We start from the raw sequence: 13706 nt of genomic DNA, 5'->3' as shown, positions 1-13706 counted from the left end.
TTAAGCTTAACTTTATAATTGGTCCCTGCCAGCTTCGATTGACTAAATCGCAACTAAGCTTTCGTGCCATCGATCGAATTCTACGGGAACCAAGAACGCTTAGTTAGTTCTCGGATAAGATCTTAAGGCAAAAAGTAATGCCTTGAGGTTGCAAGAGGATTTCAGAATCGTGAAACCGAGTCTCCCAATGAAGTGATGATCCTAGATCCTCTCTCCGTTTCGTATTGGGAACAATATGTCCGCCTGGACCAGCGAAGAGAAATTGGAAAACAATAAAATGTCGTCATGAATTGATTCCGCAGTTTATATTCAAAATGGAACGAGCTTCCAGATAAGAGGTAGCGACGCTGAAATCCAAGGGTCGATGGTGTAAAGGTTGCATTTAATAGGGTCTAAAGCCTTTGCCCACCTTATTCTGGGAACTTTAAAATCTCCTGCCGGTGGACTTCCATTCAAACGACCGCCAGGCTACAAGGAAGCATATTTTGCCTCTTCTAAGTATACTAACCTAATTATTGTGCAGTGGTTAATAGGATATCTACGATTTGCGGCAAAAGCTTCGGCGTCACGAACCAACTCAAAAAGGCACCGCAATTTGAGATTGATAGTTCAGTCTATGGAGAGATTGGCAGGAGGGTATGTAATGCGTCCTCCAGAGACAACGAGGAGACAAGGTTAGTAAAGTCTTATGACCATCCCCTTTCTATGGCGATATCAAGAAACTTCAAAAAACATCGATACGAGAAACCGTCCAAAACACCGACACAGGGAGATCAGTTTTTTGTCTAGAGGCTGCATTCCGTCAACTGCTTGGTAGTTTTCCCCACACTTCACGATGATCAGTTAGACTAATTCCTCCCAGTATACCGATATTCCCGGCTGATATGCCCACAGCAGCCCCCATCAAAAGCATGGATATGATGTCATGGTTCTCTTTGTTGAACTCAGTCGTCTCCGTCTTTAACCAAAAATCGCATAGCCAAAGGAGGCTTATCACATGAAATAAAAATTTCCCAAAGAATACCGTACTGATATGGGTCGTCATTTGCTGACCCCACGTTCGCATCTGAGGGGAAGAGTCAGTCATCCAATGCCCAATTTGATGCAAGGCAAGATCGCAGAAAATTTGACGCAGTCAAGGATTGGGCTACAGGGCACAAAGACAAAATCGAAATAACCTAGAAGCATTGAACATTCTCGTTTATGTGTGGGATGTAGAGGGCTCGGACTGTCCTTTTGAGTTAACTATTGAACTCCGTAGACCCCATAATTTTGGGCGGAGTTGGCTGGCCAGCAGCTAACTGCTACATGAGACGATAACCACAATACCGCTTTCTTTGCCGTCAAATAAAAAAACAACACTGTTTATGATCGATTTCCCAGGTCCATGTTAACCGCCAGTTTATCGGCATGTTGAGGTTGGGTCGTTTCGGTCAGTGATAATTTACGATCCTCACGGAAGTCAATTTAATCCGAAGAAAGCGGAAACGCTAGTCAACTCGCTTAATTTTCCAGAACCGGATTCTTTCAAGAATAAAATCGGTCTCCTTCAATTTCTTCAACTTTTTCCATCCAACACACATTTGACTACGCAAAAGTTGATAATGATGATTGGACAAAGTTGGAGGTTGCTCATCATGAATCTGCTACCGTTCCGCTGAATGGGGGATATGATATGGGGACCCCGACACAGTATGCAGCTTAGGATGATGGTGCCTTCGTCCCAACGATGGATTTCCCTACGAATCCGTCACTCACATACGTTGCCTGCATATTGAGGCTGTAAGGCATGTATCCTTGATGATTTTTTATTTCCTGAAATACAAGCACCTATCTTTATGATGATTCCCAAGTTTTAAGCATAGTTCAACTGAAGGTCTCCGGATATTGAACGACAAACCTTACCATCTTTCATCCTTTCTGAACTCTCAATTATTCATTTTCTGCATGATTTTTTTTTTTTTCATCACCAATCTCCTTCCATGGCTGACTTCGTGGTCAAGCAGTGCTCTTTGGCTGGTCATTCTAGATTTGATGCAAAGATGCACTACTGCACTGCTGCCCAACCCTCCCGCGTGAAACCAGCCAGTGCTGAATGACCTCACAGCAGGCGAAAGAGGTTTGCTGACCCATCTTCGTTCGTCATATCGGCTTCCAATCGGAAGATGTCTTTGAACCACTTCTCCAGGCGTAAGAATTGAGGTTAAATGGACAGAACAATACAATTTTATTTTATCAGTCTATTTTTTAATTTCTATCCTTAATTATATTTTTGGAATAGTAAGGACGTTCTTCCGTAGCTTAATTTGGATCCCGCTCATCCATCCTTCATTGTCTTGTGCTTGGACTTCAAGATGCACTTACATCCCTTGTTTTGCTGTAAGATTCGCCAGCCTGAGGGTTCCGGCATACCTATCAACTCAGCAGAACAGCTCAGCGATGTGTGATTTGTAAATGCACACTTGCAGAACGAACTCAAGGGCAACGCACCTTAGGTCAAATCGGATTCCGCGATTGTGGGATCGTTCACCGCTATATTGATTGCCAATATGACCCGCCATGTTCACTGCTAATATCGCACGAGATTCTGCAACAGATGTGCGGCGCGTCCAATGCCACGTCAGTCCTAGTGGACTGCGATAGGTGAACAAAGGCCCAGAGCAGACATCATCTCGCGCCGGAACTATGCTGGTGCAGCCGCCGCTAAAATGTTCAGCAAACAACAGCCAGTCATTTCCAGTCGCTCGAGCAAGTCGGGCAAACTTGGCGAGGTATCATGCATGGTATGAGCTGGCTGTTCCATTGCCCCGCGTCCGTATTCCACAGTTCTCACACTGCCCGCAAGGGTTCTGCAGTGCAAGGCTAGACTGTTAAGCTGGTTCAACCCACCAAGCAGACGTGTTAAAGCCAGATCAAATCCCCTTTCGCTCCCGTTTTGACCTGCTTCTGAATATATTTTTTCTGCTCTTTCATCTTGCATACAATTTCTCTTCCTATCCAAACAGCTTCTGCCTAACTGATCTACTTCGCTTCCAGCCTTCCTCTACTGGCTTGATGCTCCTTTTAATGCTCCATTTCTTAACCCTCTTCCACTCCAACGTCACTGCTTCTTGCCGTTCGTCTCGGTGCAAATTCCAGAACCTTGATAGTGCATTATTTCATATCTTTTTCTCCTGCTACTTGGACGCCATTTTCAGAGAAAACACATCTGGATACATTTCCTGGAATTCAATCCACATAGGACAAGGACTCTTTTTATAAATTTTTTCTTTTTTGTTTAAAATTGATCCAACTTATCGACTCGTGCTTGAGGAACAGTTATAATTCAGAGACACCAGCGTCTATCCATCCGAACTCATCAGGTAGTCCCCATTATTTTTCCTTAATGTGCCCCTTAGTTTCCTTGCTCTCTCTGGTCCTGTATCCAAAATATTGTTTTCCTTGCCGTTTTTTTTTTCTTCTCTTCCTCTATGGGAGGCCACATCCATGCGGACGTTCTTGAGAAACCTGGAGATTTTTGCCCGTTGCTCTTTGAGTGCCTTTGTTCTGGATATCTTACTGGAGAAATATTCTGGTGCCTTTTGAGGCCCGAAACCTTCATGTATCCCGGCGATAGCCATCGCTGGGGGTGTATGTTGGTACACCTAAGGGTGCATAATGCTGCATTCCTTATGTGGAGTCATGATGAACCTTCCCATTGGCAGATACCCTCTTATTTTGAAATATAACGCGTCTGCAGCTGTCAGCTTGCCGGTAAATTTCGAAAGATTTATGCCATAGACTGTCAGCCACGTGTGTGTTTCGAGAAGAGAAGCAAACTTTTATTCAATGCCGAACATCCAGGCTTGGTTAGTAGGTATAATGAATCATCTGGCCTGAGGTTAACCTTCCAGTTCCCTAACCGCTATGTCTGACACTGTCTCCTTGTCTACTGGTTCTCAAATGTTATGCCACCCGGTGTCTTCCTGGATTTCTCTTTGCCTGGTGCTACTGCTCGCAGCTCACCGTCGCTCGCGGATGTGCTTGCACCTGGAATCAAGAGCAACATAATGAACCAGATTACTTTCCCAACAAATTTGCCTGGACTGTTAAGCCATGGATGCAGGATGTCCGCTGTAATGAACATTGAAGCTATCTACTTGGGAATCAGTCCAAAAATACTTCCATGATGCTCCTTATTCCTGGTGTTTTCATATGTCTTTTTTTTTCTCTCTCTCTGTGCGTAAATAGTTTTGTTTTTTTGTCCTAGGATTTTTATAAAATGACAACTTCCATTCCGGATTACCCTGGCCACAACAAGAGGACCCGATTACCAAGTATACGCTCTTGATCTTACCACAGGCAGCAAATCCAATCATCATGTCGTCGGATATTCTTGGAGCTGGTAAAAAATCATACCAATATGTGACTGGTGGGTTTAGGTTATTCAAGAATATAATCTCGTGAACTTTACGCTAACAACTTCTCAGGCCACTCTCGATCTTGGCTCTTGGATTGCGACCTTTTCTTTCGTTTTTCAACTTTTCTTTGGCGTTCTCTCTCATTAACGTGGAGTTTCAGGGATTTGAAATGACGGAAATACTGACTTGTGTGTGTTGTAGTTCTTGAGACCTAGAGCTTGTCATGTCAACAAAAACAATGACCAACCCTCCAAGGGTTTCGATGCCAAAAGGATCTTCTCTCAAAATGAAGGCTCAATATCTTCCAAAACAATCCACAGGACAAGGTTGCTCCCAGTCAACCTCTGCTATCACCCAGGATAATGACTTCCATTCCCAGGATGCATTTTCTTTCTCTCCATTCTGTGCTTCCAACAATCTGCCTGATGTCAACCAATGGACATATATGAGCTCTAGTTCTAGCACTACGAGCGATACCACAGATGAATCGTTTGAAACTGGCTCAATGTCAGTAACAGAACCAGACATCTCCAATTCCCAGGGTTTTCCATTTTCTTCCTTTCGTCATCCTGTGATGTCAGGTCATGTCAGCTCTTTGGACCACCACACTGCCAGTTATTCCTCACTTTCAGATATCCATAATATGCAAGATACGACAGAATCAGGAAACAGTCCACAATTGACATTTAGCAGTCTGCAAGGATACCAGTCCGTCTTTGTTTTGCCATTTGAGAATGATGTATCTCAGCCAAATACCCATGGCTGTAACCAGGAAGACTCGAAGCAGCTGCGACTTGGATCCGTTGAAATGGAAGATACCGAAATGTTTACTGGTGCACGACCATACGACCAGTTGCCAATAGATTCAGATACTTTTTCTGTGGGATCTACGAGCCAAGTGTCAGATCTTTTCGGTCACGCTCCTATTACCCCACCTTTGACCGATGGAAGCAATGATACCTCTGTGTCCTCAACATGTTCACAGACAAGCTATCCTCCATTTCCCGGACAAGAAGAGGATGGCATGTTTGTCGATATGTCAAGTTCCGTTTCTCCTAAAAGTTTCAATCTTGGAGACCCTCTCTACCGTTTCACACCCCCCAGCAAACAGGACCCGAACAGGTAAGACAAACCATTTGCGTTCTTGTCAAATCACCAAAATTTATATCAGAACCTTGTGAGGCTAACTGACCACTCTACTTAGAACCATTAGGGCTTCAAAGCAAAGCCAACGACCGCTGCTATCCGCTGCAGGTTCCCGGCCAAGGAAGACGGAACAAATTTTGTTTTCTCTCTCCATGGGACAAAATCAAAGATATAATGACGGCCAGGATGCCAGGGGCCCTAGGGATCACCCGTTTTATTCCATGTCAACACAAGCTGATGGAAAATACCACTGCCCTTTTGAAAATGATGAGAAGCCCTGCACTCATCCACCAACCACCCAAAAATGCGCTTATCAGTAAATTCCCCCCACATTTCCTTTGCTCGAGAACTCATCACTAATATGTTTCTCTCAGTAAATACGTTGATTCTCACCTGAAGCCATACCGGTGTAAAGTTAACCAATGTGTGGATGCCCATTTCTCCTCAAATGCTTGCCTCTTCCGCCATGAACGGGAAGCACACGGAATGCATGGCCATGGAGAGAATCCCCATCTCTGCCGCTTCGCAACCTGCGAGCGCTCTGTTCCCGGAAACGGATTCCCCCGCCGCTGGAATCTCCATGATCACATGAAGCGAGTGCATGATTATACTTCATCTGAGAGGGCTAATTCAACAGAAGAGGCCCCAGTGGTTGGCCAACCATCCAAGAAGAAGGATTCTGCAGCCCGCAAAAGAAAAGGAGCCAAAGCCACGACCATGAAGAAAGTTCGATCCACTCCGTCACAACCAACGGCTTCCGCAAAGGCAGCGCAAACACAGGCTCAACAGGGACAGCAACTCCAAAATGCCGAGCGAAACTACTACAACTGCCTTCTGCGGCTACGAGAGGATTTGAACAACATCAACCCCCAGAACCCGAGTCTGCATGACAAGGCAAATGCCAGTTTGCAGGAGCTCCACACTCTTGCCCTTAATTACCGCTGCATTCGCGCTAGCCAAGCTGCGACTGAGCGATCATCGGGATACTCTCGATGAGAAGATAGAAAAGTTGACACTGACAGGCTTCTCTCTATTCCATATGACGCATTTCAGTTTTCCTTAACCGTGTCTCCGGATTTTTGGAACTGCTCTTCTACCTTGTTGTTTATTGTTGATTTGCTTTCGCCTTATGACAGTACTTGATATAGAAGGATTGGTCGGTCGCCATTACATGAGAGTTTATTTCCCGGGATAAAGAGTATAGACATGTCTGTTAGCGTGAGATACCCTCCAAGGCCTTTCTTTAGATGAGTCCAATCTTCTACAACTTTACTCTCGACATGGATCTTCTAGCTCCTCATGCGCTTCCTCCCGACAAGAAACCGCAAGTGGGGCCGTAACGCCTATGGATTGGAACTAGCCTTTTCATTTTGCGATGATTTGGGGTGGATACCTGCATATTCGCTTTTCACTTTTTGACTCTTGCTTTTCACATGTTGCTTTATCTGTATGTTTTGTCTCTCGGAAGTTCTCTTCGTTTGTTGATTTTATTCGTGATATTTGTTTGATATATTTGTTGCCCTACACACACATACACACAGATATATATATATATATATATATATATATATATATACAACAGTCCCTTGAACATCGGGTTCTGTTATGACACACTGGGTTTGGATTTGTTTGTATTTACTATTTAGATATATTCTCTCTGCGTGCCGGGCCTCTTAGAACATCGGGCGAGCCATTCGAACTGGCCAAGGAACAACAACTTTCAATGGACGATTTTACTTTTTATGTGGCTTGAATGGGGATCTATGTGGCCTCTGTTGTATGTTTTCCTTTACTCTTCCTTTTTAGCTCTCTTTTGGGTTGTCTGTGTTATTTATCCTTTCCCCTTCCCTGCCCCCCTTTTCTTGTCTACGACGATTATGACGAATGACTTATAACGGCCAGTCGATCCTCTTTTACGGCACAGAACTGAAGAACCAAGACAGATATAAAGTTTTGTTTCTCCGTTGTTGCTCTCTTGTGGTTACTATAACATAAAAAAACACAAATGGAAGTTTCTTTTCCCTTTTAGACCGGTGATACTTCATATAAATCCGTTCGACTGGTCATTTCCTTTGTGACCTATTATCTACGGACTTTTATGTCGAAGCTCTGTAAATAGATAGTTAATAGTTATAATGTTACGACTGTTACCAAAACCCACACCCATCTGCATCTCGATCCCGAGGTATCTGAGGTGGGAGCAGGACCCTCTCCCCGTAACTCGCCCGGGGCAATGGCGTAGTTGGGAGCGCGTTTGACTGAAGTATAAAAACTTCACCACGACAGGATTCGGCCCAGCCAATTCCAGTTAGTAATCAGAAGGTCACCGGTTCGATCCCGGTTTGCCCCATATTTCGAAATCTCGAAATCCCGAAATCCCAATTTCGGTCTATAAAGTCTTAATTTTGACTTCTTTTTTTCCTTTTTCCTTGTTCAACCAATTTTTTATTTTTTTATTTTTTATTTTTTTTTTTTTTAATACTGGCATTGTTTATCGTACCACATGTTTTCGAACGTGTTACCCGTCATAGTATCCGTCTTGTGTATCACCTGACGAATGGTCTTCGCGATCCTTATATGAAGTAATTTACATCTATCCCCAGTGCGTGCGTGCTGCGGAGTGATAGAGCTGGGTTTTTAGAACTTTTCGACTCCAGGACCCTGCTGCTCCTGGCAGTTGAGTTGGCAGCCTTTTTTGCATCTATTCATTTGTTCTTGTTGGAGGCAAATAGGAGGCAGCTCGTACAAGAAGCCGACGAGGTTAACTACTGACGTGATTTGTGTCTTTTTTTTCTTCTGTTTTAACGTACGTCGATGTGCTCTTCCTTGCTTGTCCTTGGGGAAAAGCCAGTCGTGATACTTGCGAATAAACACATGCTGCAAATCGAGCTTCACCGTGAGGTGCTTTTGGCGCCAGGTTGACCTTCTCACCCACACATATAGCCTCTGATAATGGCTTCCTCCAGGCTTTCCGATGGAGTCTAAGGACTTGGTTACAGTTGCATCTGGCTCGATTAGGGCTGCTGGCCATCCTTGATGTTGCCTGCCAGGTTTTGGTGTCTTTCTGCAATACTGCAAATTCTAAGCAGGAGGATATTCTCTTGCTGTGAATAACAGCTCTAAATGCTATTCTGATCTCAAGAACGTGGTGAGCTATTCTGTTTAAAACGTCAAGTTCCCCACTTGTACCCCTCCAAGTCAAAAGGGTGCAGGTCTTACTGGCAACATGAGATGCATTGAGAATGCATTTTTGCCGAAATGTCAGCTCCCCGTGGTGTTTCTGCCGAATGGTTCGAAAAGTGGTTCAGCAACGCTGCTCCTCCCAGACGTTTTGACCCATCTAGCGATACGACGGGCTGGTATTGAGAAAAATATCCATACCCGGGAGACGCCGAAAAGGGCATTTGGAACCCAAGCTCAAACCATGAAGGAAACAAAAAGCGCCCGAGGGCAAAAGCATATCAGGCCAGAAAAATAGGGGAAATTTTCGGATGCGTGCCCATTGGCGACAGATCCACACGAATGACAGACAGACATAGTGGTATTTTCACACTCGCTCCACCGGTCCCCATTTCTCAAACATTTGTCTCGTTTTTTTTTTTTTTTTTTTCGGGGGGGGGGGGGGTCCGCCGCGCAAACACTACACAAAGGGGGGCGGAAGAAGGGACGGAACTGCTGGGAAATTTCTCATGTATGGGGGCAAGGCCGGGGATCGAGCCGGTGACCTCCCGAGTAAACTCGGTGTTGCAAGTGATTCTTGCTGTACATGTTGTAAATGAAGTTGAAACTTCAGTCAAACAACGGGCTGCCAACTACGCCCACTGCCCACTGCCCCCCTTGCTGCTTGGTGATGTCGATCGCTCATTAGGCCGCTCAAGATGGGTGACAAGGCGGATTGATATTGAAAAAAAAAAAAAAAAAAAAAAGGAGAGGTATTCCGCCATTAGCGGTGAATGTTGTGTGCAAGGGTACGGAGGGGCAGATGCTCCAACTCATGAGAATCGCAGGAATGTTATCACGGCATTGTAAGGGCCTTTGCAGTGTCGAATTTAGCTACATACATACATACATACATTCGATTGCTATATCAAACTGGTCCGTCCAGTGTTATCTGTTCCCACCCTTATACAGCATGATCAGATATGTAGATGTATATAGGTAGTAGGTGTAATCTATCACAATCCAATTCTAAAACCTCGTTTTATCATTCGTCGCATATCCCTGAGTATCCAGAAAGAAAGAAAAGAAAAAGAATAAAAGTAGAAATAAATAAATAAACAAACAATCTCAACCCACCACCCCCTTGAACTCCGCGTTCAAAAACCTCACAAAAGCATCCCCCGCCTGATCCACGCCTAACCCCTTCTGACCCCTAGCATGCCCCTGGCTCAGATACGCCCGGTTCATCCCAACCCACTGTCTCCGCAGCCGCTGCAAGCGAGGGAGCGCAAGCAGGCCCCCCGCGCCAGCCAGTTCGTCCGTTGGCGTCGACGCAAGCGCCGTGGCTGGGATAAACACCTTCGCTTCAGCTCCTGGGACGGAGATGGATATTCCGGAGCCAAGCGAGGGAGAGGTGTCGTTGTCCGTGGAGACCTTGGTTGCAGTGGCTTCGGCGGCAGAAGGGTTTTCCAGCGAGAAGGTACGGAGGGCGGATATTATTTCCGACGTGCGCTTTTCGAGAGCATGGAGGGCGCTGGGGTCAGCGGTGGCTGGTTGGATGGTTGCTTGGTGGGGGACTATTTCTGGGCGTGGGAGGGATGCACGGGTGCTGGTCCCTGTTGTTGTTGTTGTTGTTGTCGTCGTCGTCGTTGAGGAGATCTTCTTGGAGGGTTGGGAAGAGGTTGTGCTGGATGTGAAGAGGGTAGCGTTGTTGTCGGTTGCGGATTGTGGTTTGGGAATGGGTATTCCTGTTAATGCCGTCCATATGTCTGCTGCGGGGGGTGTCGGGTCACTCCACGGTACGGTGAACAGTGGCTTGTCCCAGCGGCTATGAGTCGAAGGCTCTTCGTAGCGGAATATGAGGTTTTGGAGAAGTTCGGGGGCGTATGGTTCCTCATCGTCATTTGGGATTTCGCTCTCCGTCTCTGCTCGAGAGTTGTTGCTTGTGTCTTCTCTCCTTTTCCCGACCTCTCCCTCCCCACCCTTTTCCTTTCGTTCCCGCTTCCGTATGCGAGCTTCGTTATTCGCGATGCACTGCTCAATCGGTGTTCCAACATGAACCTTAAGTATCAAACGGTATGATCAGAAAGGATTATCCAGCTATCATATACCTGACACAAACACCATCTCACCTGTCGCAGTAGGCAATCAATGCGACCGGATATCAAAGGTGTACATACCACACAACATGTCGTCCCCGCGGCCTTACTCTCGCACCAGAGCTGGTACCTCCATCCCTTAATATAATTCAGACCGTCCACGATCACGAACGTATCCTTGCCCAGCGCTCTCTTGACCCGCCCATATACCACCGCTCGAGCTTCCTTTTCTGACCTCGCAGCATCATATACCATTCGCGGATGCGACGCATCATGTGAGTTGACAGTGTGAAATTTATATCGGCCTTTGGAGGTGGTTGTGTCGGTAAGGGAGTCTTGGATCGACGAGAGGAGGGTGGAGATTTGGTTGGCGCGGTACGTGAGGCCGGAGCAAGGATACCCGGTGAGGATTATAAGCTAGATGGGATTCTTAGAGTACATAATGGATATTTCCATGGGAGATGGGCGTGGACTTACTGGCATTGTGACGTCTTTGATGAGTTCTTGAAAGTGGGTTTAAATCGAGTGGTGGTGGCTTTGCTGGTTGAGTAAGTTTATTTTTTGGGCTGGGCAGTTGAATATATTTAAAACATTGTGCCGCTCCCCACGGGGGTTAACTTATAAATCTATTGACTACAACGTCAGAACTAAATAACAGAACTCAATTATGGTATCAAAACGACACCTGATTTGACTATGAGACTTGGCAATAAAGTTAATGAGAGTGATAATACGGATGGCCTCAACAACACACGAGCTGATACCTTGCGAAAGAGGATTGATTGCCTTGGTTGACTACGTAGACGAACAAATGTCTGTAACTCTATATAAAACCACATAGATCTTAAGTGTGCGGTGTCGTTGATTGATTGACCAGCTCTTCCTCCTTCCATCTCAACTCATATCCAAACACTGTGCGCCGGAGTCTCTCATCCTACCATATATGATAAACATCAGCATAATTTTCTCCCCTCGGTCTCCAGAGACCAACAGGCAACACCCCGCAACTTACCCCAGGATCATCCTCAAACATAGCCTTCTCCGTCAGTTTCTCAAACACTTTCGTCACCACAAAGCCATTCTCCTCTGCGCGGGGGAAGAAGGCAACAATCTTCTCCAACAACCATGGCTGATACGGAGTGAACACGACAAAAGCCAATGCATGCCGCGCCCTCTTCAACGTCTGCTTTACGCTCTCGATCAACTCCCTATGCTGCGGGTGATTGTATATAACATCTGCAAGAATCAATAGGTCAAACCCGCGACCGGCGGCGCGGGGACCAGAATCGGAGTCCGCAGGGAGATGTCGCAAAACCGTCTCCGGATCGGCACCCCATTTAAACCCTTCAACATGTAGCGGGGATGCCTTTCCTTCTCGTAGCGACAACAGCGACTCGCAAGCCTTCGCATTTATGCGCATGTTCTCGACAAGGTCGCAATCAGGGTAATCGGTCACGACGGCGGTGCGGGCACCCAGGATCGCGCAGACAAGGCTGGGCAGGCCGGCGCCAGCGCCTAATTCCAGGATATCTCTCCCTTCGACCCAGTCACGCGCTTTGCTCTCGAGGTAATATGCGCTTGTTTTTCCTGCATTCCAGAGGAGGAATCCCTCCATTGGGAATCGGTTAGTTGGGGAAGCGTCATTGGTTGCACTGGAAACGGTTTTCAGATCTGTTGAAGCGAGGGTTCAGGGACATCCCTACCCAGAGTGGATGGGATCCTACGAGCCGTAGTTTGATAGTTTGACCGGAGCGCATGGTGTATTCTTCGAAGGTTGCCTCTTTGGGGGGTGGGAGGAAGCCCTCTGGTTCCTGGAAGATGTCGCCAAATTCAGCATCGGCATCGGCATCGGCATCTGCATCTGTATTTGAATTCATGTCCACAGAAATTTTTTAAATAACCATATTGAAACGATGTGTGTCCAAAGAGAAAAAGTGGTACACAAGTAAACTAATATATGAAGAATTAACTGTCCATTTATCCCAAGAAATGTTTTAGTATTTGATGTTTATCTTTTTTGCGGCACACAAAAATAACTAGCCAGATGATAATAACAAGTTAAGAAAAGATGATTAGGCGCCACGGGATGCTCGGACTATAGTTGATCCAGCCACTCCACTGATCCAAAGCGCGCGGTGGTGATGATTTAACAAAACGAGGGCAACGAAGCAGACGAGAGGAACCGTAATGCTGTTATATAGACAGAAACCAATTATTGCCAGACTCCCTTGCGATCCCGCTTTAGGCCTTTCCCCCAGCCTTTTGCTCTCCAAAAAGATTTAACTACCTCTCTATTGTTATCCTTCCGAGAATTTAGACGTTGCGCGCACACGCGTGTGTTGACTGTTTAGAGAGAAACACTCTCCAAGTCTCGCGCAATCACCGCCATCTGAGCCCTCTTTGCTGCCTCTGCAACTAGATTGAAGTCTCTCAGGAACGCAGCCGTTCCCTGTCCACAGCCGCTGCTATTATTATTATTATTATTATTATTATTATTCTTATTCTTATTCTTATTCTTATTCTTAGTGTTATGTGACATACGTCCAGGAGCCGGTTGGTGCACCAGGGATGCGGGATGTTGCGGGGAGGTCACATGTGCATGTCCTGTCTGGCTGACGTGGTAGAAAGAGGCGGAAGCTTGGGGATAGCCTACGGAGGGTTGCACTCCAGCGCTCTCATCGCTCTGGTAAGGCGTGGAATGTTGTTGCTGGGAATCCATCGCAAGGGGAAGAAGTGGTGGAATCGATTGGGTGGAATCGAGCTGGTTGGCGTTGGTGTAGGTGTAGGTGTTGGTGTTGGTGTTGGTGTTGGTGTTGGTGTTGGTGTTGGTGTTGGTGTTTGGTGTTTGGTGTTTGGTGTTTGGTGCTGAAGATGGGGATGGGGATTGGTGAAAGTGGTTGAG

General features: G+C 46.1%; 5 protein-coding genes and 1 non-coding gene across 6 annotated transcripts; 2 read left to right on the top strand and 4 right to left on the bottom strand.

Moving 5' to 3' along the window:
- Positions 1–3341: 3341 nt before the first annotated feature.
- Positions 3342–3620, bottom strand: PADG_06153 (uncharacterized protein; the record flags this gene model as incomplete). Its single annotated transcript, XM_010763070.1, has 1 exon — positions 3342–3620. The coding sequence occupies one exon, from the start codon at positions 3618–3620 to the stop codon at positions 3342–3344; it is 279 nt and encodes a 92-aa protein (XP_010761372.1).
- A 1018-nt stretch (positions 3621–4638) lies between these two features.
- On the top strand, positions 4639–6542 carry PADG_06152 (uncharacterized protein; the record flags this gene model as incomplete). Its single annotated transcript, XM_010763069.1, has 3 exons — positions 4639–5522; positions 5605–5862; positions 5921–6542. 3 exons carry the CDS (start codon positions 4639–4641, stop codon positions 6540–6542), a joined length of 1764 nt encoding a protein of 587 aa, XP_010761371.1.
- Positions 6543–7773: 1231 nt separating this feature from the next.
- PADG_12047 lies at positions 7774–7896 on the top strand. The gene has a single exon. It is a non-coding gene; the product is annotated as a tRNA-Phe (tRNA).
- A 287-nt stretch (positions 7897–8183) lies between these two features.
- On the bottom strand, positions 8184–8950 carry PADG_06151 (uncharacterized protein; the record flags this gene model as incomplete). Its single annotated transcript, XM_010763068.1, has 2 exons — positions 8184–8610; positions 8766–8950. The coding sequence occupies 2 exons, from the start codon at positions 8948–8950 to the stop codon at positions 8184–8186; spliced, it is 612 nt and encodes a 203-aa protein (XP_010761370.1).
- Positions 8951–9833: 883 nt separating this feature from the next.
- PADG_06150 (uncharacterized protein) lies at positions 9834–11287 on the bottom strand (the record flags this gene model as incomplete). Its single annotated transcript, XM_010763246.1, has 3 exons — positions 9834–10766; positions 10886–11221; positions 11282–11287. 3 exons carry the CDS (start codon positions 11285–11287, stop codon positions 9834–9836), a joined length of 1275 nt encoding a protein of 424 aa, XP_010761548.1.
- Positions 11288–11648: 361 nt separating this feature from the next.
- Positions 11649–13523, bottom strand: PADG_12046 (uncharacterized protein; the record flags this gene model as incomplete). The annotated part of the gene is made up of 4 exons (XM_010763332.1): positions 11649–11738; positions 11817–12413; positions 12508–12665; positions 13346–13523. 4 exons carry the CDS (start codon positions 13521–13523, stop codon positions 11649–11651), a joined length of 1023 nt encoding a protein of 340 aa, XP_010761634.1.
- Between the last annotated feature and the right edge of the window lie 183 nt (positions 13524–13706).

This window comes from Paracoccidioides brasiliensis (genome assembly GCF_000150735.1).
Source record: "Paracoccidioides brasiliensis Pb18 unplaced genomic scaffold supercont2.7, whole genome shotgun sequence".
In the NCBI taxonomy this organism is placed as follows: domain Eukaryota; kingdom Fungi; phylum Ascomycota; class Eurotiomycetes; order Onygenales; family Ajellomycetaceae; genus Paracoccidioides; species Paracoccidioides brasiliensis.
The sequence above is the reverse complement of the archived record's forward strand: the minus strand, read 5'-3'. Positions and strand labels throughout refer to the sequence as shown.